Source organism: Lepidochelys kempii, chromosome 1, assembly GCF_965140285.1.
Source record: "Lepidochelys kempii isolate rLepKem1 chromosome 1, rLepKem1.hap1, whole genome shotgun sequence".
Classification (NCBI taxonomy): Eukaryota; Metazoa; Chordata; order Testudines; family Cheloniidae; genus Lepidochelys; species Lepidochelys kempii.
This window is the reverse complement of record NC_136380.1, coordinates 232,687,068-232,710,689: the sequence shown is the minus strand read 5'-3', so window position 1 is coordinate 232,710,689 and position 23,622 is coordinate 232,687,068. Positions and strand designations below refer to the sequence as shown.

At 41.6% G+C, this 23,622-nt stretch overlaps 1 protein-coding gene across 1 annotated transcript in view; it reads left to right on the top strand.

Moving 5' to 3' along the window:
- The window catches only part of IRAG2 (inositol 1,4,5-triphosphate receptor associated 2), a 61,122-nt gene that overhangs the window by 23,487 nt on the left and 14,013 nt on the right, over positions 1-23,622 (top strand). Inside the window, exons 16-24 of the mRNA XM_073317813.2 lie at positions 8,779-8,942; positions 10,531-10,702; positions 11,078-11,240; positions 13,473-13,534; positions 16,241-16,349; positions 17,579-17,726; positions 18,581-18,662; positions 23,349-23,395; positions 23,480-23,544. Coding sequence (XP_073173914.2) covers positions 8,779-8,942; positions 10,531-10,702; positions 11,078-11,240; positions 13,473-13,534; positions 16,241-16,349; positions 17,579-17,726; positions 18,581-18,662; positions 23,349-23,395; positions 23,480-23,544 — 1,012 coding nt within the window. The remainder of the gene's footprint in view (positions 1-8,778; positions 8,943-10,530; positions 10,703-11,077; positions 11,241-13,472; positions 13,535-16,240; positions 16,350-17,578; positions 17,727-18,580; positions 18,663-23,348; positions 23,396-23,479; positions 23,545-23,622) is intronic.

Sequence of the window (23,622 nt, the reverse complement as noted above, 5' to 3'; positions counted from 1 at the left end):
TTTTGTTTTTCATCCAAAATTAGCTTTTCATTAAACAAATTATCATGGAAAAATTTCACTTTTATGAAGTTTTCTGGGCTTTTCAACAAAAAAGAAAAACCCTTGTTCTTACTAAAATCCAATTTTTTTAAGGTTTTGTTTATCAATTTTTGGGGGAAATTTAAATGAAAATGAGACTACCTTTTTTTTTTTTTTTTTTTCAATTTCCAACAAAACTTGGTGGTGGTTTGACCAACTCTAGTAATGACCTTGCCATCCTTCTCTTTCAGAAAGCTAAACACGTTCCACATCAGTCTCTCAACCATTCTTGTTCTAACTGCCACTGCCCATCTGTTCTGTGGCATCTATTTCTTTAAGGATGTGGGCGTTCAGAGCTGGTCACTTCCTGTGACTTGCATAGGAGATTTACCCAAACTAAGAACTGGTCAGATCTCTGCTATGATCAGCACTTAACAAAGAGAGTGTGAAAATGATGCTTTCCAAGCAAGGGACTACATACATTTTTAGACTCATGTCAAACTTCTAAAGTAGACCGCATGTGGACCGCATATTTATAGATTATACTATTTCTTCCGAATAGACGACATCCTAGAAATATGACACAATGATTTTAATTCTTTTGTGTGGTCCTTAAATTGAAGCTATTGCAATAGAGAAACAAAGACTTACTCAAGAGCCACCTCTGATAGGAACAAACGTACTGAATTGTGGTTAGCTCTTTCACAATAATTGTTGCAAGTCTTTATTCAGAGAACAAAGATTAAGTTAGCTATATTACTAACCACTTTAATCCTGTGCCCCTTCCTCCTGAAATCTGAAAAAATCGGGTCACTCTTTAGGTAGGCTTTATTTGCTAGTTGCATGTTTCTGCCTGATGCATTAACTTGTTATCATTTTGTTAGAGTACATGTTCATAACTGCAACTCCCATTAACACTAATGGAGTTACAGAAGTATATTGAAGAGAAGATCACTCATGAAAAACCTAGTATTTGTCTAAACTCCTTTTAGGGCTGTCCAGAGCTAGATAACTATGCACAACTCTCCTCCCAATACAGTTTCCCCTTTATTAATTTACAGTAGTAGTTTCCTGGCCCGAGTTTCTTTGAAATGAAACTACTGCTGTTTCCTGGATATTTGTGATGGAGGGCTTGTTGTGGAAGATTTTAAAATGGCACTAGGTATGCTGCTATCATTCTTCTATAGCCTCCACCATGGTCCAGCTAATTCATTACCTTGCTTTAGCACCTCATTATTGAAGATGTTCTGTATCAGCCTGTCTCTTCAGCAGGAGAAAGCAGGGTTACCACTGTATTTTTCTCTTCCTAGGTTCTGTTCTGGAATCTTTTCTCTTACCTCTGAAGAACTTCTGTAAACTTTCTCTTCTAAACTCCCCTATCAAAGAAGGAACAGAGTGGTGAATTAGGAATAGGTTTCTACTTCTATTTAGGATACCAGATACAGGCTACTAAAACTTCTCTTTTGCCCCCTAAGTACTCAACTGATCGGAGAAGTTTGTACTCTAAAGGTGACAATTGCCATGTTTACTTCAAAGTAAAATGTCCTAGATCTTGAGGGACAGGAGTAACTTGTGGACATCTAGTCTAGCTTTCTGCATAGCAAAAGCCATAGAATTTTAATTCAATAATTCCTGCAGCATTTTTCTCTGTACAGAAAGGGACCAATATAGAGTCCAATACTTTGTGGTTGAACTAGATCATATCAAGTAGTAAGGCATCTGGTTTACTTAAAGACCCAAATGATGGAGAATTTACTACATCCCTTAGTAAGCTGTTTAGTGACCTTTTATCATTGCTGTTTAAAAAATTGCATCTTACTTCAAATTTTAATATATTTTTAAATAACTTCAGCTTCTGCCATTGGTTCTGAGTCGCCTTTGATATTAAGGGGTTCTAGTCTAGCAGATCTGTCCCTTGTCTATGTAGTAATAGACGATGGTTTGTTTTCAACTTGTCAGTGTCCATCACTGCTCCTAGCTTTATTTAAGTATTGTATGTTTTAAAACTGTTGCAAGAATGCCAACATGAGACAGCCCTGATAGTCTCAAATTATAACCTATAGTAGTAACATGCAAAAAAAACTATAGATATCTATCATGTGCATCCATCTGCACTCACCCAAACTACCCAAGAAGCGGGGCCGCGTGGGGGAGATGAGGTTAACATATTGGACTTTGGCAGACCAAGCTGGGGAGTTTAGTTCAAACTTCTTGGAAGATAGACACCCATCTATCCCCTCAGCCCAGTTCAAATGGGAGCTAAGAGGGTGCACCTTGTCTGCTTCACTGATTGACATCTTAGAAGAGCAGTGGTCTCAAGCAATCATCTCAAACTGTCTAGGTTAGACTCTACACAATAAATTCCATCCCAGAAACTAACAGGCCGCTAGTACAGATCTCGGAGCACATGTTAAATCCTCTCTTAAAGCATTTCCACTATATCCATTGTTATCAATGAACAATTGGTGAAAAAGGAAGATAGCCTAATAGGAACGACCGTAGACGCTCATTAGTAGCACCATATCAATGCTCTTTCGCTATGTTGCTCCTAAGCAGCTACTGCTGTTTTGAGTGTCATCTGACCAAAGGCAGCCTGCTTCTTCTGATACCTCAAACCGCTACAGTACATGTTAACAATCTAGAATTGTAACAATGTGAGGTATGTTTATTATTATTGCTACAGTATTACATTAGTATGGGTACTGCATATTTTACACCTGTGTTCTATTATGCATTCATAGCCTACCACTACACTGTATCAAGAAAGTGGTACTGATTTAGATTATAAAAGTATCTAGTTTTATTTTTATGTTAAGAAAAATCAAACATCAACCACAACAACGTACACAACCTCTTGCTCTTATTTGTAAACGCTTTTGTACTCCCACTTAACTGTAATACTTTGTATGCACTGTAAGTTGCCCTGGATAAGGGCATCTGCTGAGCAAATAATAATGTAATTACCAAAAAGGAAAAGGAGTACTTGTGGCACCTTAGAGACTAACCAATTTATTTGAGCATAAGCTTTCGTGAGCTACAGCTCACTTCATCGGATGCATACTGCGGAAAGTGCAGAAGATCTTTTTATACACACAAAGCATGAAAAAATACCTCCCCCTCACCCCACTCTCCTGCTCGTAATAGCTTATCTAAAGTGATCACTCTCCTTACAATGTGTATGATAATCAAGGTGGGCCATTTCCAGCACAAATTCAGGGTTTAACAAGAACGTCTGGGGGGGGCAGGGGGGGTAGGAATAAACAAGGGGAAATAGGTTACCTTGCATAATGACTTAGCCACTCCCAGTCTCTATTCAAGCCTAAGTTAATTGTATTCAATTTGCAAATGAATTCCAATTCAGCAGTCTCTCGCTGGAGTCTGGATTTGAAGTTTTTTTATTGTAATATCGCAACTTTCATGTCTGTAATCGCGTGACCAGAGAGATTGAAGTGTTCTCCGACTGGTTTATGAATGTTATAATTCTTGACATCTGATTTGCGTCCATTTATTCTTTTACGTAGAGACTGTCCAGTTTGACCAATGTAAATGGCAGAGGGGCATTGCTGGCACATGATGGCATATATCACATTGGTGGATGTGCAGGTGAACGAGCCCCCTGATAGTGTGGCTGATGTTATTAGGCCCTGTGATGGTGTCCCCTGAATAGATATGTGGGCACAGTTGGCAACGGGCTTTGTTGCAAGGATAGGTTCCTGGGTTAGTGGTTCTGTTGTGTGGTATGTGGTTGCTGGTGAGTATTTGCTTCAGGTTGCGGGGCTGTCTGTAGGCAAGGACTGGCCTGTCTCCCAAGATTTGTGAGAGTGTTGGGTCATCCTTCAGGATAGGTTGTAGATCCTTAATAATGCATTGGAGGGGTTTTAGTTGGGGGCTGAAGGTGATGGCTAGTGGCGTTCTGTTATTTTCTTTGTTAGGCCTGTCCTGTAGTAGGTGACTTCTGGGAACTCTTCTGGCTCTATCAATCTGTTTCTTCACTTCCGCAGGTGGGTACTGTAGTTGTAAGAATGCATGATAGAGATCTTGTAGGTGTTTGCCTCTGTCTGAGGGGTTGGAGCAAATGCGGTTGTATCGCAGAGCTTGGCTGTAGACGATGGATCCTTTCGTGTGGTCGGGGTGAAAGCTGGAGGCATGTAGGTAGGAATAGCGATCAGTAGGTTTCCGGTATAAGGTGGTGTTTATGTGACCATCGTTTATTAGCACTGTAGTGTCCAGGAAGAGGATCTCTTTTGTGTGGACTGGACCAGGCTGAGGTTGATGGTGGGATGGAAATTGTTGAAATCATGGTGGAATTCCTCAAGGGCTTCTTTTCCATGGGCCCAGATGATGATGTCATCAATATAGCACAAGTAGAGTAGGGGCGTTAGGGGACGAGAGCTGAGGAAGCGTTGTTCTAAGTCTGACATAAAAATGTTGGCATACTGTGGGGCCATGCGGGTACCCATAGCAGTGCTGCTGATTTGAAGGTATACATTGTCCCCAAATGTAAAATAGTTATGGGTAAGGACAAAGTCACAAAGTTCAGCCACCAGGTTAGCCGTGACATTATCGGGGATAGTGTTCTTGAGGGCTTGTAGTCCATCTTTGTGTGGAATGTTGGTGTAGAGGGCTTCTACATCCATAGTGGCCAGGATGGTGTTTTCTGGAAGATCACCGATGGATTGTAGTTTCCTCAGGAAGTCAGTGGTGTCTCGAAGGTACACTACTGGTAGTGTAGGGCCTGAGGAGGGAGACTACATAGCCAGACAATCCTGCTGTCAGGGTGCCAGTGCCTGAGATGATGGGGCCTCCAGGATTTCCAGGTTTATGGATCTTGGGTAGCAGATAGAATATCCCAGGTCGGGGTTCCAGGGGCGTGTCTGTGCGGATTTGATCTTGTGCTTTTTCAGGGAGTTTCTTGAGCAAATGCTGTAGTTTCTTTTGGTAACCCTCAGTGGGATCAGAGGGTAATGGCTTGTAGAAAGTGGTGTTGGAGGGCCGCTGAGCAGACTCTTATTCATATTCCGACCTCTTCATGATGACAACAGCACCTATTTCCCCTTGGTTTTTTCCTCCCCCCCCCCACCCCAACATTCTTGTTAAACCCTGGATTTGTGCTGGAAATGGCCCACCTTGATTATCATACACATTGTAAGGAGAGTGGTCACTTTAGATAAGCTATTACCAGCAGGAGAGTGGGGTGGGGGGAGGTATTTTTTCATGGTTTGTTTGTATAAAAACATCTTCTGTATTTTCCACAGTATGCATCCGATGAAGTGAGCTATGGCTCACGAAAGCTTATGCTCAAATAAATTGGTTAGTCTCTAAGGTGCCACAAGTACTCCTTTTCTTTTTGCGAATACAGACTAACACGGCTGTTTCTCTGAAATGTAATTACCCAAATTAAAGTAGTATTCCACCTCCGTGTATTCTATTTATAGAGTATCAACTTGCAAATTAATTAGAAATGGATAAACTCACTCATTTTGGATGAAAAACTGTTAGTTTGCTCTGCATCTTCTCAGTCACAATGTCCCAAAGAGACCTGTAGACCCTGTCACCAAGTCCCTCTAGCTGTGAAAAGTGCTGAGTGTGTTCAAAGCCTTCAACACCTCAGAGTTTGTCAGAGGAGCTTCTTCATCAAAATCAGCCGCCTCCTCTCTCGATTTTCCTATTGATTATGAAACGTTTCATCAACACAAGCTCTCTTCTCTGGCCTTGCTGCAGCGCTCAGTAATTCTTCATCGGTTATCTCTCTGAATATGAGCAAATCCACAGCTGCTACAATGTCCTCCTTTTCTATGCTTGCTTGAAGTGGAGCATCATTCAGGGGGTCATAAAACTGTTCAATATCCTTGTCTTTCACTGGCACAACGAATTTGCCTTTCCTGAAACCATTGGAAATTGTCGGCTTTACATCTTGCCATGCCTTGGCAACAAGAAAGATGAATGCAGTCTAGCAAACTTATGGTTTTCAGGACTGTCTGAACATCTGTGGGGTCTGCATCAAGAGCAACAATAATCTGGTTTGCAATTTTTGATTGGTAATATCCCTTTGTGTTCTTAATCACATCTTGATCCACATGTTGCATCAAAGATGTAGCATTGGGGGTAAGAATTCAAGCTGAACGTTAGTGAGAACCACTCACTGGATAACTGCTCCACACACATCCAAGACGAGGCCTATCTTAAGGCTTTACAAGCAAAGCTGGCAATCACCCATTTTTAGCTAGTTGGTGAAAACTCCCCTGTCACCCAGGCATTCACTGAACTGACGTAATTGAGAAGTTAACTGAAATTATGCAGAAAGCATCTGGGTAGTTTTGACTTCCCAATCATGAACACTGGTCATTTGTCACTCTGATCCAGGTTGTCACAGACCAGCACAGTCCTTTGAAGCTTTACCTCCTTCTAGCTTTCCATTTTTTTCTACATGTCCTCTGTCACAGAGCCCTTTCAGATAAAGTCCTGTTTAGTAAGTATTGTAGATGCCAGCTGGGGAAAACTTTTTCAAGAATGTGAGGAATTTTTTCATGCTACCATTGCTCAGCTGCTGGTTTGTCTGCTGACTGTCTTTCGCCATGATCCTTTTTTTGGAAGCAACATTGAAGTATTTCTTCCATCTGGTAAACCAATTGTCACTTGCCTTAAAATCATTCAATCCAAGTGAAGAGACCAGCTTAAGGGCTTTTCACTTGATTGCAAGTCCAGCAAGCAGTGCTCCCTGTACCCTCTTCTCCTTGAACCATATAAAGAGAGCCTGGTTGACATCAGGGGCTTTTCCTTCATGCCCATGCTTACAACAGCTATTTGACTGTCCGTCTTCATATTTAGCCAAAAGCTTATCCTTCTGCTTCCACATTCTGCGTACAGTCGACCTGTGTAGCTCCCATTTGACTGCAACTTGGTTTTGAGTAGCCCCCAGAGTTTGACAGTCTTGGATAATCTGTACTTTTTTTTTTCTTTCAGTGAGACTTCTTGGGATTTGTCTGGTGTTTTTTGACACCAAAAAATTGATGCAAGTAAGTGGGGGATGTGATGTGTCAAATGTTGCTCTTATATGGCGGCTATGTTGCTGTTACCGAGTGGACAATTCATAGTAGGGAAAATGTTCCCAGGGGAAAAGTTGCTCATAAGCAACGGTTGCTCCTACAAGGTATTGCTGCAAACAAGTGCTTACTGTTGCAGAAGGAAGACCATATTTCTTCCAAAATGGATCTGGTAATAGAGCCAAGAGTTGCTATTCATAGTGGTTTTAAGACCTTGCAATGGGACCCAAGTAGTCTCATGATCTACTAGAGAAACCAGACAATGCTTACTACCATATAAGAAGTATGTCCCTCTTTTTCTTCTTCATATGCTCTTCTGCCTCCATTAGCTAGGCTGTGTCCTTGAACCAAGAACGGAAAGGTAAATATTTGTTTGGTTTTAATGGTACCACCTCTCTGACTATAACAGTCTATTGCCAGGGCTGGTGTCTAAACTGTTTAAGGAATTCTCGTCAAGATCTTGCTTTCTTTCTGAAAGATCAGACATTTCTTTGAGAGTAAATAGCATGGGCAATAACTTCCTGAGTTGTATAATTTTCAAGTACCATGAGAAATTCCAGCAGTTAGGCTAGTCATTGTGTAGAATTGACTTCTCCCTGTAAAAGTTACATTAACCTAGGAAGCTTCATTCCCAGCTTAGCTAAGGTGGAATTGTAAGCCAAGAAACCGTTCCAAAAAAGTGTCCAGGTAGTGCTCTATTGCAGTCTTACTAATCACATGACAGACACTGTACCTGTCCATCTACAGTGCATGCTCACTGCCATCTGGAGTTCATTCTTGGAAGGTGTTGTTGCTAGCTGACCAGATAGGCCTCAGACAAAGTAAACAACATTAACTTGCACATTAGCATGGTTAAATCTGGTAGAAATTCATATAAACTGTACCCTGAAACACTCCAATTGCTGTCACTGAAGTTACTTTCTCCCATGCTACTAAAAGGCATTGTCTTTCACACTCTCTGCCTGTCTCTTCACCTAATGTGAAGCCACAAATAAAGAATTGTAAAATAGTGTATAATGCCATGCTCTGAATCTTCTGGAAAGCATCTATGTTGGTGATTATTAGGGCTGGTCTAACAAGAGTAAGTATCTTCCACAGTTTTTAAAGAAAACAAAAACACTTGTTACCATTCTCCCCCCCTCCCCATTTACAAAAACATTTTTCATTGCAATGGAAATTTTTCATTGTGAATAGAAGAAACTCTTGTTTTTCTTTTCAAAAAGAAATTGTTGGTAGTTCTTCCTGTCTCCCTCCCCCTTTCCAGGGGGAGAACTATGTATGTTGGCGGGGGGGAGAGCTTGTTGGGTTCTTTGAAGTCTGGACCCAATTATTTATTTCAAGTGTCTTTAATTTCAATGGAGGATTTTGAAGGAAATGGTTTTTCTGCAAAAATATTTACTTCCTTCGAAAAATAGATGAAAAGCTGCTTTTCAAGCAGCTGTACTGATTATGCTATTCTATACCATGTCCTTATCCATCTTTCCCCTTCAGAAAACTGAGTGGGGTTAAACTCAATGTTGTGTGAACCCATCCTCCTTGTTTACTTACTGCTGGCAGTCTAGTATCTGGACATTTATTATGCTACTAAGGGATGGCAGATAGGGAGAGGCTGTCTCTGCTGACCAGAGACCCTGTACAGTTCTAAGTGGCATGTTAAGTAAACCTTATGCTACGCTGTTATAACCATGTGGCATTTTTAACTTTTAAAAACTAATAGGACCTCAAGCAAGTGCTAGAAGAGAAGATAAATCACTGGATTAAAAAGCTCCATCTCTTAGAAGAACACAGAGAATCCTTGGATAAAGAGTATGTTAGAATGGCAGGAAATCTGAGGAGAATAAAAACAGAGCAGCTTCGCTTCAGGAAAGAGCTCTCTTCCAGGTACATCTAATTCTCTCCTCCTCTCCCCGTGTAAATGAGACATGAAACTCCTGAACGAGACTGCTTAAAATTGAAAACCCATTGCATGCTCCTTTTGTGAGCAGATCTGTTTAAAGGTGTTTTATCCTACATGGAGTTATCCTTTGTGTACCAAGTAAGAATGCATCATTGTAGAGACTCTTCTAAAACACCAGGCAGACCACAGACTAAACAGTTGAAAAGCTGCATGTTCTGCAGGTGCAACCACTAAATAAGCAGAACTGTTGGCTGTGTATGAAGTTGATGGTCTATCAAACATGGGCTTGTCAACATCCTTACTTATTGGAAATGGTCTGCTATACCAGACTGACCCATTTCTAGCTCAGGGTGGCACACTGCCTTGATTTACTAGTAGTCGGGGAAAATTTGGACTCCAAATGGATTATTTTCTTCTAGGAGAAATGGGAAAACGTAGGCTAGGAAAGAACGCTCCTATCCTCATTATATTTGTAATAGCTACGTGGGTTTAAACAGTGATGTATAAATACAGCAGCAAGGGGCACACAACTGTGAACTCACATCAGGCTTTCAGGAAAGCAGCTGTTTAAGTTTCCCACCCAGATGAGTTTTTCTAACCTGTTCCCTACACATGCACAAATCCTCTGGAAAAGAATATGCCTGGCCTGTCTATTCAGGGGTGGGTGTAAAATGGCTAGTGTAATGTAACATACATACATACAGGGAGAATGGGCATGCCCAATATGCCCCCTCCTACGCGCGCCTATTTGGGTACACCACTTAATCTCTCAGGGCCTGGAGTTCGTACGTTTGCTGGTGCTGAGCAAGCATAGTGTTCTCCTGGCCTGATCTATTCCTGTGTCTTTCTGAATCTCCCCCCATTGGTGTAGTGCTAATATAGGCCAGCTGCTGGTGGAGTGCCCAGCTCAGGGCACTCTCTCTGCTGAAAAGGGTGGCTGGTAATGCCACCAGTGGCTCTGTAACAGAGGGAAGACGTTCGGAACAAGGTCAGTTTAGATACAGCCCCGCCGTTCTGCAATGCAAAATAAGCCTAAGGGTCCCTGAACGGCCACTTTCTGTCACAGGGACTCGTGTGGTGCTGACTTTCCATTGGTAGTTGTCGCTGAAGTCTCACTGATGCACCCTTTACAGCACCAAGTGACAAATCAAAGCTGCATAACTGTAGTGATCATTAACTCTGCCTGCAGGGTCAACTTCTGCTATTTTTACAAATGCTCTTGACTTTGGATCCTCTTACCACTTTTCCCTAAAACAGCCAAATAGATGGTCTATGATAGGTTTTTTAAAATACCTTTTTAAAGTATTTGGTACTGGTGCAGTAAACGCGTACTCCTTTTCCACATTGGAATTCATCTAGACAGGACTTGCATAGCAGTTGCACAGCTTTGGGTGGCTAGGAACCTGCTGAAAACCTACACTTCTTCTGATCTGCCAGATGAGTACAAACAGCCTTGTTTACTTGGTGGGTTAATCTCTAAACCCCTTGTTTCTGTTTGGGAAGTTAAACTATTGTAAAGCTTTTTAATAGCATGTGGTCTCTCTCTTAGTGACTGGGTATCACACTTTCTAGGAATATTTTTCTGAATGGTCAGGGACAGCTTGTGTCCTGCACTCTTGCTCCCTGCAGACAACACGAGCTAGAAGCTGTCAAACAGTTGAAAGAAGAAGCTGTCAGTCAGGCAGATGTTCTTGGCTTGCAGCTCCAAGAAGCTACCAAACAGTTGGAGGACGCCAGCAAACAGGTAGGGGAGTGACTTGCTGTTCCACACACCAGAAAGCGATGCTTTATACGCCTCTGCTAGCAAATAGGAAACTATGCTTTGTTGGAATGAACAGCCACACCACAAAACTGTGACTTGCAGAGGAAGTAAAAGCAGAGGAGGTGGTGTCAACAGCCTGCTGATGAAAGAGACAACTTTGCATATTTGTGGTGGCTTAAAAAAACAAAACTCAGAAATAGCTCCCATACGCAGTCCACCCAAATGTAAAAATGCAGAAGTTCAGTCGGGGCTTATCACTTCCTGAGAGAACAGATGTATTTCAGTTTCATTTGCATGAACAGCAGAGACCTTTTTTGTGCCAGCCAGGGCTGTGCTCTCTTTCTATTCTGTGCTCAGGTTACGGATCGAGATGGGGTGCTTCATTCTGCCTGGGAAGAAGCCACATATTTGCGAAGTGTGTTAGAGGAAGCCATTTCTGAGCAGAGAGCCCTTCAGGCTATGAATACAGCTTTAATGAGCTCTTGCCAGACACTTCAGGAAAAAGATAAAGAGCAGAAAAGTAAGTACTTTTATAGTATTCACTTATAGCACTGGCAAGTGTTAAGCTGCAGTCAGATAGTGGAAGAATCAAATGTAGTGTCACTAGATGGTGACCTTTGTGTTACTTCACTCTGTGGAAGTTCGGTTTCCTTCAAGAATGCTTCAGTCGTTCCTCCTTGTGCGATGATCCAAACAGGACTTGAGCTCAGCAAGGTCCAGAGCCGTTGGCCTTTCAAAGAGAAACTTCCAACCAAAATTCCAGGGTCCCCAAGACTCAGTGACTCAGTAGGTGGCGCTTTTCCCTCTGAGTCAGGACTAAGTGTTAAGGAGCAGTGTAGCTGCAGATGCTGTTCTTGTGCCTAAGCAACCACCTTAGTGTTGGGAGTTAATCCTCTTGCCCTGCTACCTCATCTTCCTATGCTGTAGATACTCTATCCAATGTTGCCCATCCTTTCTGTATGGGATTGTGCTGCAGTCTTAAACCATTTCACCTAGAGGCTGCCGCATTTTGGCAGATGTCACTTTGTGTCATTCCTTTTAAAATATAAATGAAGCTCTTTCCTAAACTTCTGAGACTTCATACATTTACCTGGTATTCGCCCCCTTCTTAAGAGCGATAACCCAGAAAGCTTTGATATGTAAAGTCTCTGTTCCTGTAGAATCAGTGGAGCTCTGTTGGCTTGCCCCAGCTGAGGGTCTGGCTCCAGGTACATATGAGCCATGCTGCCACGGGGGAAATGTACTCTAAAGAAAAAGCTTGCGGCAGGAATACATTGTAAATGATTTACTAGTTTTGAAACCAGAACACACTCTGGGAGATTATGCTGAGCTGAGGCAGAGGCATGCTCCTAAGCACTTGGCTGAAACTGGTCCCTTAAGAATATTACGCCCCGCTATTGCAGAAACTTCCCCAAGATGGTTTTACAGATTGCAGATATATTCCTTCGTATTAAAGTGAGAATTTTACCTGACCTAGCATGTGTGCACGCACGCTGCATTTGCACATTCGCCCTTTAGTTATGACGATAGCCGCAAGGAAGAGGCGTAAAAATGGAAATTGGTGTGGTCTTTTCCTTGGTAGGCTCTGGCAGGAGTGTAACTCCTAAGAACAAAACAAATGCCAAAAAAAAATCCTGTTTTAAAAACAGAGGGGTATCTCCCCAGCCAATGTAGATGAAGCCAGTGGATCTACACTGACTTCCCATTTGAAGAGTCTGTCTTAAAATTTGGGAGTCTCTTGTTGAACACGGAACTCTCTAAAGACCATTCTTAACAATGGTATGGACATAGAATTGATGCTAAAAGTGGTACGACTTCACACATACTCCCTTTGTGTGGTCAATCACTTCTGCTTTCTTCCCTAAGGCCAGTTTGACCCCTCTGCTCGCGTGGAGTAAACTACTCCACCGGTAGTTTTGCTGCTAGTAATGCTAGCACTACAGTACTAAAAATCAGTGGAATTTGCTGAGGAAGGTACTACTTGGTCTGAGTAAGGGTGGCAGAACTGACTCTGTTTAGAGTCTCTGGTACCATAACATAACATTTAATTGCTAGAGCAGTTAGTGCTGAGAGTGCTAACACTGCTACTGAGAGCTGGATCCCAACCTGTGGATGAGGAACGAGAGGCAATTAACCAAGTTTCCACTGCCGAAGTATTATTGCAATGATGCACGAAGCAAAATACACTTCATTTCTATTTGTATTGCGCTAGTGTTTGGGGGTGCAGGGGGTGGGGCTATTGCACTAGGCGCTGTAGGCAGTGAACCAAAGGACTCTCCGTGCCCTTAAGAGCACTTTCTGGCCTCTGTGTGCAATACTGGAAACTAAAATAAAACCAACAAAATGCTATGTCATGGGGGGAAAAAAATCTCAAATATGATCTGGAATCACAGGCCCAAACCTGGTGGCCTATGACACCGTGTTTAGAGCTGTTATTCAGAGTGCTGTTGTATTCTAAAAACAGCAACACTCTGATACAAAACACATCCCTTTCTGTATTTAAATAAGGAAAAGAAAATTAGAGCAATGCCTCGGATGTTTTCAGTATCTCCCCCACAGTAGAATATGGTCTCTCATATGCATTTGTTTTAAAATCGCAGGAATACATGTAAATTGCAGGTACAAATAGCTGATGGTTAAAATTTAACTCCATCCATGATGGGCAAAAACAAGGTTAAAAGGAACCCTAAGAGCACCTAAAATGGTTCTTTATAATTTAACATTTAGTGATTATGTAACTGTCTCTTCATAGCCACTGTTAACACACTGAGAGAGAAACTGTTTAAGGGGCAACTTTGTGGATTGCTGTGTCAGGTATGAAATCTATTATCTCACCTGGTGGTGGAGGAGAGCATTTCATGGCACAGAGGACACCAGGGTGAATGTCCATCTACAGTTTGTCTGAAGTCCAATCTGAGGGCCATTTTTCTAACAACTATGCTACTTTTTTTCCTAGTGTTTAATTTGTGTAAACGTACTGGCTGAAGGGAACTGTGCAGGCAGATCCGCATGTAGCCCTCAGATTCCCCTCCTCACGCGCCCTGGGCCAGATACTGTCCCTGCATGGTTCCACACAGAGCATGTTGTTCGGCACTCATGGTCAACAACTGGTGGTGGTCATGTGCTTAAAAGGATGTTACCTTCATATCTTCCCTGTTTAAAATCTGTGTGTGTTTGACTGCCACACACTGAACAATGTGCATCTTTGCTGTTCAGAAGGCCAGTTTAAAAAACAGGAGGGAATGCAGGCAAATGGGAGCACTGAATGTGTGGCAGGTAAAAGGAAGAGGATCATAGAAAAGGGTTTATATTGTAGCAGCAACACTTCATCTTTACAATTTCCATCCAACTTAGTCTGAGGGAAATTTAATAATGTCCCTTCGTTTGTGACAACTCTGTGCCAGCTTGGTAGTAAAGAACACCAGTGTTCCAGCAGTGGCAATAGGGAAGGTAAATGCACTACTTTATATAAACAGTCGGGCAAGGACAACATTTTCTGTTTTGTGGGGAAATCCTGAGTTCAAAATCCCTTCCATCTGTTCTGGATCTGAAAAAAACATTTCTAAATTTCATGTACCCATTCTGACTTTCACTTAACATTTTAATAAAAAATCAAAATATTTCATTATGAAAATGTGGCAATGGAACTTTCTTTAACGTTATTAAAATGCTTCATGTTCACTTTTTTGTAAACAGAAATTGGTCAAAATTAATACATCGAGGAGACACTTCCCACAAATAGGGATTTTCCAATGCCAAAACATGTTCCACTGGAAAATTCCCAACCAGCCCTATTACTATAACCTTATTTACTCGGGTATTAATAGATCAGGCTTTATTTTGACAAAGTTGTGCTCCCTCCAAAGGCTTTAAACAAGATAAATGCTTTACTTGAGGCCCCAATCCTGCAAATGCATCCACATGTGCATAAGCTTACGCACATAGGTAACTGAGACAAGTTACAGATAATTTGCATGAGTAAAATTTAAGCTTCTGCAAAGATTAAACAGAAGCAGAATTGGTTAAATTGGGTAGTATTCTGATTGCTTAACTGTAAGAATCCCTCCAATAGAAGGATATTAATCCAACCGACAGTATGGCTTCTACAAGCAGTAATAGCATATACTTTTCTCTCCCTATCCAGTTGCCCTAACGATCTTCCTATTGCAATAGAGTTGCATAGATGGGGAGTCTAGTGACTACAGTCCACTGTCTAGTTTAAACCAAGAAACAGTAAAAGAGAAGATAGTGAGAAATTCTGACCGCTCTTGTTGGTCCTATACTTTTTTTCCCTTTCACATGGGGGAGAGGAAAACATTGATTCTACCAGAACTGCGCCAAAAATTGGTAACTTTTTTTTAAACAGCTTTAAGAGTAGCCTTCAAGAATTTACAATGAATAAATGCTATCCTATTCTTGGCTCATCTTTTTTCTTTTTATGCCTTGCTTTATATTGTCACTCTGTAAACATTTTGTGCCTGGGAAATTTTGAAATCCAGATCTCTTGATAGACGTCTCTCTGCAAAGTTGTTTGTTTTTTTTTGAGGGGGTTGGTTTGGTTATTTTTGCAAAGTTAAACTTTTTTGGTGTGTATCTTCCATTGACTGTCCCTGCCTTCAGCTTCTGTAAAACACATGTGGCAGAAGATAGTCTTTTTGTTGCTTTTTTTGAAAAGTTACTGTTCTAAGACATAGGTGACCCTTCTCAGAAGGACTAGAAGCTGAAGACTCAGTGGAAACTCGGACTAGAGTTTTTGAAGCCCGAAGACATACATTCATCATTAAAATACAGACACTTCATTTGTTTCAGAACCATGTAAAAATAACACCTTTCCCCCACATGTGGATGAATGGCTACTGCTGGGTAAATCCTTTCCAATACTCATTATTTGATTTGTTTTTGGCAGTAAAAGGCCTCATTTGAACAACGGTTAGCATATACAATTGAGGGGGACCTAGGACGCAGGTGGTATTCCTCCTCCCACCCCCACCCCATAGGGACTGGGTCTGTTGGTGGGAGGGGAAGGGGAACTGCAGAGGAGAGCCTGTAGGAGCCATTGGAGATGCTGCCAAAGCAGACACATTCAGTCTTCACTGGACTTTCTCTGCCCTTTGACAGGTTGTTTTTTGCTCTCACCCTCTTTTCAGCTCAGCTTCATTCCATGCCTGCCCCTCTCGCCCTCTTTCTGCTCTATTCTGCCCCACTCACCTCCTCCTTCAGTGTCCCCTTCCTTTTACTTCACTTTCTAATTAGCTTATCCCTGCTGAGCTAAACCCACTACTGGGGAAAAAAATGGCACTAATATGTCTGCCACTGTCGCATTGTCCATGCTGCTTGTGTATTGTACCCCTTCTCCCACCCCATGTGGGGCTTGTCAGTTAGCTCTTCAGGGTGGGGATTGCTTAGCATTCTGTCTCTACAGTGCCTAGCATAATGGGAACATTCTTGGCTGGTCTTAGATGCTACTGTAAGTAACCTGATGAATAATAACCTGCCATAAACTTTCCCTTCTCCAATTAGCACCTTTGCTCCTTCAAAAGATTTGGGGGCCAAGAAGCAGGTTGGAGCACTGGACTTCCCCAGACACCCTCTTTGAGATACTCATGCTGGTATTCTACACCTCTGCTAGGTAAGATCTGCTGGCTACTCTTTTATGGTTTTTGCCTTCTTTTGTACCCTGATCTTTTGAAGTGCAGAAGTAGTTGGGGGATGACCTAAAACTGTCTAATGTAACATGGTGCTAAATCTAAAATAGCAAAGGATTAGAACAATTTCCATTGTTCATCTTTTATCAAGCACAGATATTCTTTGCTATAAGTCTCTGTTGCCTGCACCTCAGTATAAATCTGTCCTGACTCACTATGGTGAAAATTTGCTATTGGCTTTAATTGGTATAAACGATGCCCATGAATTATCTGAGATGCATTTGCCTGGCTGTATCTAAAGACTAGCTGAGTTCATGAGCCATCTCACAAACAATTGGAAATGGCAACTGAAGAGTTTTTTTTTTCTTGTGCAAAACAAACGGCTGTACCATCAATCTCCAGCACTAATGATGAGGCAGTTTAGTTTATGTTGTTTGTGACAGGCATCAAAAACTGAGCTTTTAACATCCCAATTTTGCCTGGTTCATTTATCCCAAGCTTTAGCTTGTATCAGAGAGTCCAGGCCATGTCATGGCATAGATGTGGGTCAGTAAGCTTCCAGCTAGCCAATCGGTCACCACCTTCCCATAATGCCACTGTATGCTGACTCTGCAGAGATGTCATTTTATGCAGTGTCTGCAATTCCTCCCTTTCCCTACTAGTCCCTGTTGTATGGGAGCCCAGGGTTGCTCTAACCAAGGTTTTATTTCCACTGCAATGTATAATGTTACTTTCTACAGTAAGTGCTGTTGCTTTGCCTCCCACACATTACCATCCTCCCACCTCCCCATGACACCACGGCTTCAGTTCAAAGTGCCATATACAGTTGTCAAATCTGAAAGTTTTGTGTGAGGTAGAGACTAGCTGCTAGTGTTGCAGTGTGGCAAATGGTCACCACTGCTCAAATGCGAGTGTGTCAGTGATCACTGGCCAACCCTGGACTGTTGGTCATGCTCCCCTTAAAAATGGACTCGCTTATTTATGTCCATCCACCTGTAGTCTGCTTATATTTCTCTACTGCTCCCTGAACCTTTACTAATAACCTATGAAAGTAGCAAACGAATGAAACAGGGTAAATTTATAGTCAGGTTTATTGTGTCTGAGGGTGTGGATATATCTGTTGATAGAAAAGGACCAAATCTACCCAGCTGACTGACTAGTAACTTTTTATGTTGACACCCTTCTCATTATTTCATGTCTGTATCTTTAACAGATGCTCTGGCCTTGGAAATCCTACAGCTGAATCCAAGAGTGTGCACAAGCTGTGATCTCACATGTGCAGAAACCAGAGCTCGCTCTATATTTGAAAGAGAGGATCTGAAAAATGGGTCTACTTTGGACGTGACACTGGAGACACACAGGTAAGAGGGCAAAACCATGTTTGGGCTGGGGTCGGGGGATAGGGGGACTGGACAAGTAGTGTTACCACAGACTCTTGAAGGGAACTGAAGACAGCCACTCTCTAGCTGTTTTAGTATAGTTTCTGCTATCGTTGAGAATCTGGTCTTGCTTAATACTACAGCATCACTGCAAGAGAATGAGATGCTATATTCTGAATTAGTGAGCAAATAATGCTATCACTGGCTTTCATGGTATCTGTATGTCCCTTATCACTGTAGAACCAGAGTGCCTCACATTCATTAAAAAAGGTTATTCTTACAATGCCCCTGTGAGCCATGGAGGTGGTATTCCTATTCTACAGATGGGGGAAACTGAGACGCAGGATAGACTAATGGCTGAGCTTTAACTGAAAATCAGGGTCTGGAGCTCCCAGGCTAATGTGTATCCACGAGACCACCCTTCCGAACTGTGACTAGAAAGTGATGACATTCAGGTTCATCAAAGCACCAGAGTGTTTGTAGCCGTTGCAGTATAACATTTTTCCTCCTCTGAAGGCTATCTCTGATTTCTCCCTTTTTGGGCGCTGATTTTTAAAAGAAGTGGTTGGGCTCTTGCTGAGGAAGCAGAACTTTGCATTGCAAACAGGTGATTGCAAGTCTCAGCAACTCCTGTGACTCCTCTGTTACTCTCTGTCAGTGTCCTTTTCATTAGATTTGTTTTGTTTAATGATGTGTCTGCCGTGGTTGGGGATTGGCCGCAATCTCCACAAAGACACGGTGGTGAACTTCAACTCTTGTTTCTGTGTAATATTAATGTAAAGAAAACATCCAAATGTGATCTTGTTGCAGTATGCAAATAAAATTTGTGCTGCCAGGTGGGAGATACGCTCTGTTGGTAACCAGACTGATGCAGATTTTGTTGCCTCCCCTACTACAATGGACTCTCTATTTGCTGAGGTTAGTGCTGTCTTTAATTTCAGCAATCTTGCCTTTGAATTTGGTAGCCATTTACTAGCAATAATGCACTGACTTTAAAATAGAAATGAGGGGCCAGATTTTTCAATTTGGGTAAATCAGCATTGCTCCGTTGGTAAGTCAGTGGACTTCTGCTGAATTCCCTTTCTTTCTGCAGGCTATTGGGAGACCGTCTCAGTTGGTATATCTCTTTTAACAACTGCGATTGGAATAAAACATTCCAGAAATGTACTTGACCTGTGATGTTTGAATCCAGATCAAAGTTTAGGAGTATTTAAATCCCATACTCTAGCTCAGAGTCCTCTTTATTCCATGTACAAATCTTAAAACGCATGTTCATTTTTCAGTAACAAGGGACTCCTCTCTTGGTAAAGCATGAATGATATCCATTCCCAACAATATGGCGGGCAGAGGGAGACCAAAAAAAAACACACACACAAACCCAGCAGGCATCTTTACATTTTAATAATCCCATTTGATTGTCTTTTTGTATACTTCCTTCTGCGAAAAGTGCTAAGTTATGACTATGATCTTCCAAAAATTCATCTTTGCTTAAGAAAAACAAGGTGATTGATACTTTACCCAATATAGTGTAGTTCAGCTTTGCATCTAGATTTCAATGGGATAGTGTGTCTGCCTACTCAGCACTGAAGGCTGAGGAAAAAGGCCAAATAAATGGTCCTCGGTCCCACAGAAAGTGACAGGTTACAACAGACAGAGTAGACACTTGAGTAAACCCTTGGTTTTCCCCTTGATTGCTGGTTGCCAATGTTACTTTCTGTTCTAGTCAGCACCATACACTTTCTAATTGTGATGTTAATTGGAAATGTGCTGTGTCAATGGGATCAGGATTTCAAACTCCGGACTTGAGCGAGATATGCATCTGGCCTGTCCGACTAATACAATGCCACTTTCATTTGATGCAGCAGTAGGAAAAAAAAAAGTGCAACCTAATCTAGACGAATAGTGAAATAGTAACTTCAGACCTGCCCACTGTGGGGTGGCCCAGCCATCTGCAATAGTCCTTACCCACTCTTGGTGGAGAAGCAAAGGAGAAAATGACACAGCTACTCAGTGACTCCTACCCTGTTAGTGTGATCTTAGGGTTGAGCTATGTTGGTTGGGTGGTGTGGGGGCTAGGTGAGGAAGCCCTTGCTTGCACTGCTACTGCCCATATTGTGCTGCTGCTTTGGCTGGCTGGAGGGCTTTGTTCCACACAGCTGTCAACACAGCACTTGTGACCAGCACAGTTGTGTACATTTAAAGCAACATAACACACTCCATATTTGTATAGTTCTGTAATTGCAGTTTATACCCAAAACTACACTTTTTAGCTCTGGGTAGGGTTCCTCTGCATTTCTATTGGAATCCCTTTGTGCAGTAGTCATAATCCTTCTTTCTTCCCTGGGACAAGATTCCAGGTCTGAACCGAAGGAAAGGCAAATGGGCGGTATCCCATATCTGGTCTAAAAATTATGACGCAGGACAAAATTTGAATGCCCATGTTTAATAGGAAGAGTGTATCTGTAGCATTTTATCAGACTGGGGTTACCTGCAGGTGTGTTGATTACAGTGAGCCCTTCAGAATGTAAGTAACTCCATGCTTATACTACTGTGTGTGTGTGTTGTCAAAGCATAGACAGAGTAGGGATTTGAGGCTGCTTTAAATCTCTAGCTCTTGTGTGAGTCAAACTAATCTTTCTATGCTGGGGGCTTAGAACTGAACACTAGCTTTCCAACGCATACCAAAGAAATGTATATTGGTTCATTTGGGATTTTGTAAACTTTTATGCAAGGAGTACTTCACCAGAAGACTGCTACAACACAGACTGGAGGACAGTGAAACAGCAAACCCTCTCAAATATTTCCTTACAAGAAGTAGGCCTAGAGGATAGAGGGATATCTATATTATAAGGAGATCATGCATTTTTCACACTTGTAAACAGAGCTGGTTTGGGCTCTATTGCAAATCCTTTCCTTGATTCGCTAGAATGACTGATATATTACATATAGCAGGTAGTAACTGTGTCATGATTTTACAGAAATTCAGGATTTTGTTAATCCTATTAAAGGCAGGTATCTCTGGCATACACTGATAGGTGTGTTAGTAAAGCCACATTGTGGGCTTTTTTTAAAATCCTTCCTTTGTGAGCCAAAAGTTTCAACCATTCTTAACACTTTAAAGTCTAGGAAAAGAACTAGGTGTGGATGAAAAGTATAGAACGGCTTTCAGTTTTCCTTTGGTTTGTAACAAAGTCACTGAAAGCTTGAATTTATTCCTGCATTATACCTGGGGGTATCTCTTGCTTTGGTCAGTCCCTCTTGATTTTGAGGTAGTACTACATTATAAACCCCCTTGAATCTTTTTGTTTCCATTCCAGTATACTGCCCCTGCCCCTAGAGCAAAATAAAACATTGTAGCTTCCTTAAGCCCAAGGGAGAATTCAAATAAGAATATAAATAGCAGAGATTTGCATGAGGAAACATCCAGCTGACCAAGCTGAACTCTATTCACTGATCCTTACACTAATGTTGGGGCTGGGGGGAAGAAAGGAAACTGAATAACATACACACTACTGCTGTCTGGTGGGGCTTTAAAAAAAAATTACTCAGTTTTTGGTTGCCCAACTAAACACATTTTGAAAGGGGTCTCACTTTTTTCGGAAACAGCTGAGCTTGCATCCTCTAAAAAACAGGCCCAGTGCAGGGACAAGGTTGGGGACCTAAGCATCAAGAGGTCCATAATCACTTGCCCCTTCAGAACATTGTTGGTTGTATGGCAAGTTTCTATGATAAATTCTTATGGAGGCTTTTTCTGTAGAAAGAAAGTTCATAAATAAAGAGATTTTTCTCACTTCCCTTCTAGATCCCTACATCTAGATCTTTCTTGTAAATTTGAGAAGGTTACCAATACTGCACATCTCTCGCTGAGAAACTCCAGCTAACTCCTATCTCTGTGCTTTGATTACTTTCCTTCCCTCCCCTCCCCCCCCCATTTGTGTTTTTTAATATCTGCTCAGGTTCTTAGTCAGCATGTCCTCCATGGGCGAGCTCATTAAACTTCTCCTTGACCTTCATTTAATGTTCATTGTTTCTATGCTATAGTAACAGGATTTTTATATATTGTACAGGGGTGGAATTCTCCCCTTGAATAAGTGGGCTGGTCTCTCATTCACTTCAAGGGGAGTTAAATTTTTCCCTCAGGAACCTACGTTCCAAATATCTTTTGTACACTATAGATCCTCTTAATATCTAGCTCTTTGCTGGTACAGGATGGTAAAGGAACACAAAAGCTATTTACCTACTGCTATTTAGCTATTCTCCAAGATACTTACAATTTTAATTTTAAGAGCTTCTGTCCCCCCCACACGCACCGTACTAACCACTCTGTACAAGACAGCCTGTTGTATATGTACTATTATAAAATGAGTCTGGTGGAAAGCATAATGTATTTCCATGTCACTCTGGTTAACAATACAATAGCATCACTAGTCTTTGTCACATGCACATTAAAGCAAATCCTCTCCCTAGACACACTGAGAGGAGTGGCCACAAAAGCCATGCAAACCTCCTAAAATTCCAAATTAACTACTGACAACTGGGATTCAAAACCAAAATCTTAGAACTAAACTAAAGTAACTCCAAGTGTGTTTGCTTTGTGTTGGTGGTCCAAGAAATTTACAATAAAATGTAAAATACACACTGGATTCAAAGTTAAAGCTTTTTAAAAGGCAGTTTGTGTATCAGCAAAGTGCTACAGATTTGGGGCCAGATTTCAGTTACTCAGGTGCAACAAATTGAATGGAGAAAAGAATTTGGCCCTTAATGGTGAATCAAAATTATGACCATTAAGCTAGTATGAAAAAACCAGTGCCTTTCTGCCATAAGATCTGGTGGGTGTGGTACAATGTTGCTATCAGTAGGAATCAAACATGGAGACGTGAATGTAAATGTTAATCTCTTAAACAGCACAGAATTTAACCCAAGCAAAATGCTTTATGCTCATTGTCTCTTAGAAGGAACACTGATGCAGCTTCAGAGCTTTTTCTAGTGTTGTTTTCTGTATCTCTGGAAGGGAGTCTGTCCCAATATCATCTTGGTGAGCCATGTAGCATGGCTTTGAAAGTGGGGGGGGGAACAAATGTCAGGAAAAGCCAAGTGGCTTTGTTAAATTGTCACTTCTCTCTTTAAGACTTGCATCACAGTCTCGGCCCAGTTTAAAGTGGGGGAGGAAATCTAGCAGAGTGACATTTCTTTGAAACGACACACTTTTTGGTTTTAAAGTGTGATGCTCTTTGGCATAAAGGTCAGGAGTACAGCTTTTTGGAACAAAAATATAGATGTGAACAGATTTATCTCTTCTTCCCCCCCCCTCCCCCCGCAAATTACTACTACTACAAAACCCATAATTACACCCCCCCACCCCCCGGGTATTAAACCATACCCTATACCTCTAGAGATGGCCGAAAAAAGTGGGCAGGGGATACGGGTCAGCTTTTTTAAATAACCCACTCTCTACTGAAACGAACATATTTCAACCAGATCTAGCTACATCTAAAGGAATTGTTTAAGACTGGGACCTGACAAATATTATACATTTGCTTTACACAAGAAGTGATGTCCTATTAAAAGTATCAACACTAAAACCCTAACATTCCTTTTGTTAAGGAGAGTGATGCTTTGCCTTTAACATCGGATACTCCAGTCTTGCCCAGGTCAGTCTCTCTGGGTACATTTAATTCTTAAATTAACCAAACCGATCAGATCATGAATGTCTGAGTGTTTTCCTGTCTTGGCAGTGACCATTCAGCACCATCCCGAGAAGGAGCTATCGCATCTTCTTTGGAGAGCGCAAAAGCAACTGGTAAGTTCTTAAAGTGGAAGCACAGTGAATTTTGTCTGAGAGGTCTGAATAACATGCCCTTGAGTATATGCAGCTTCT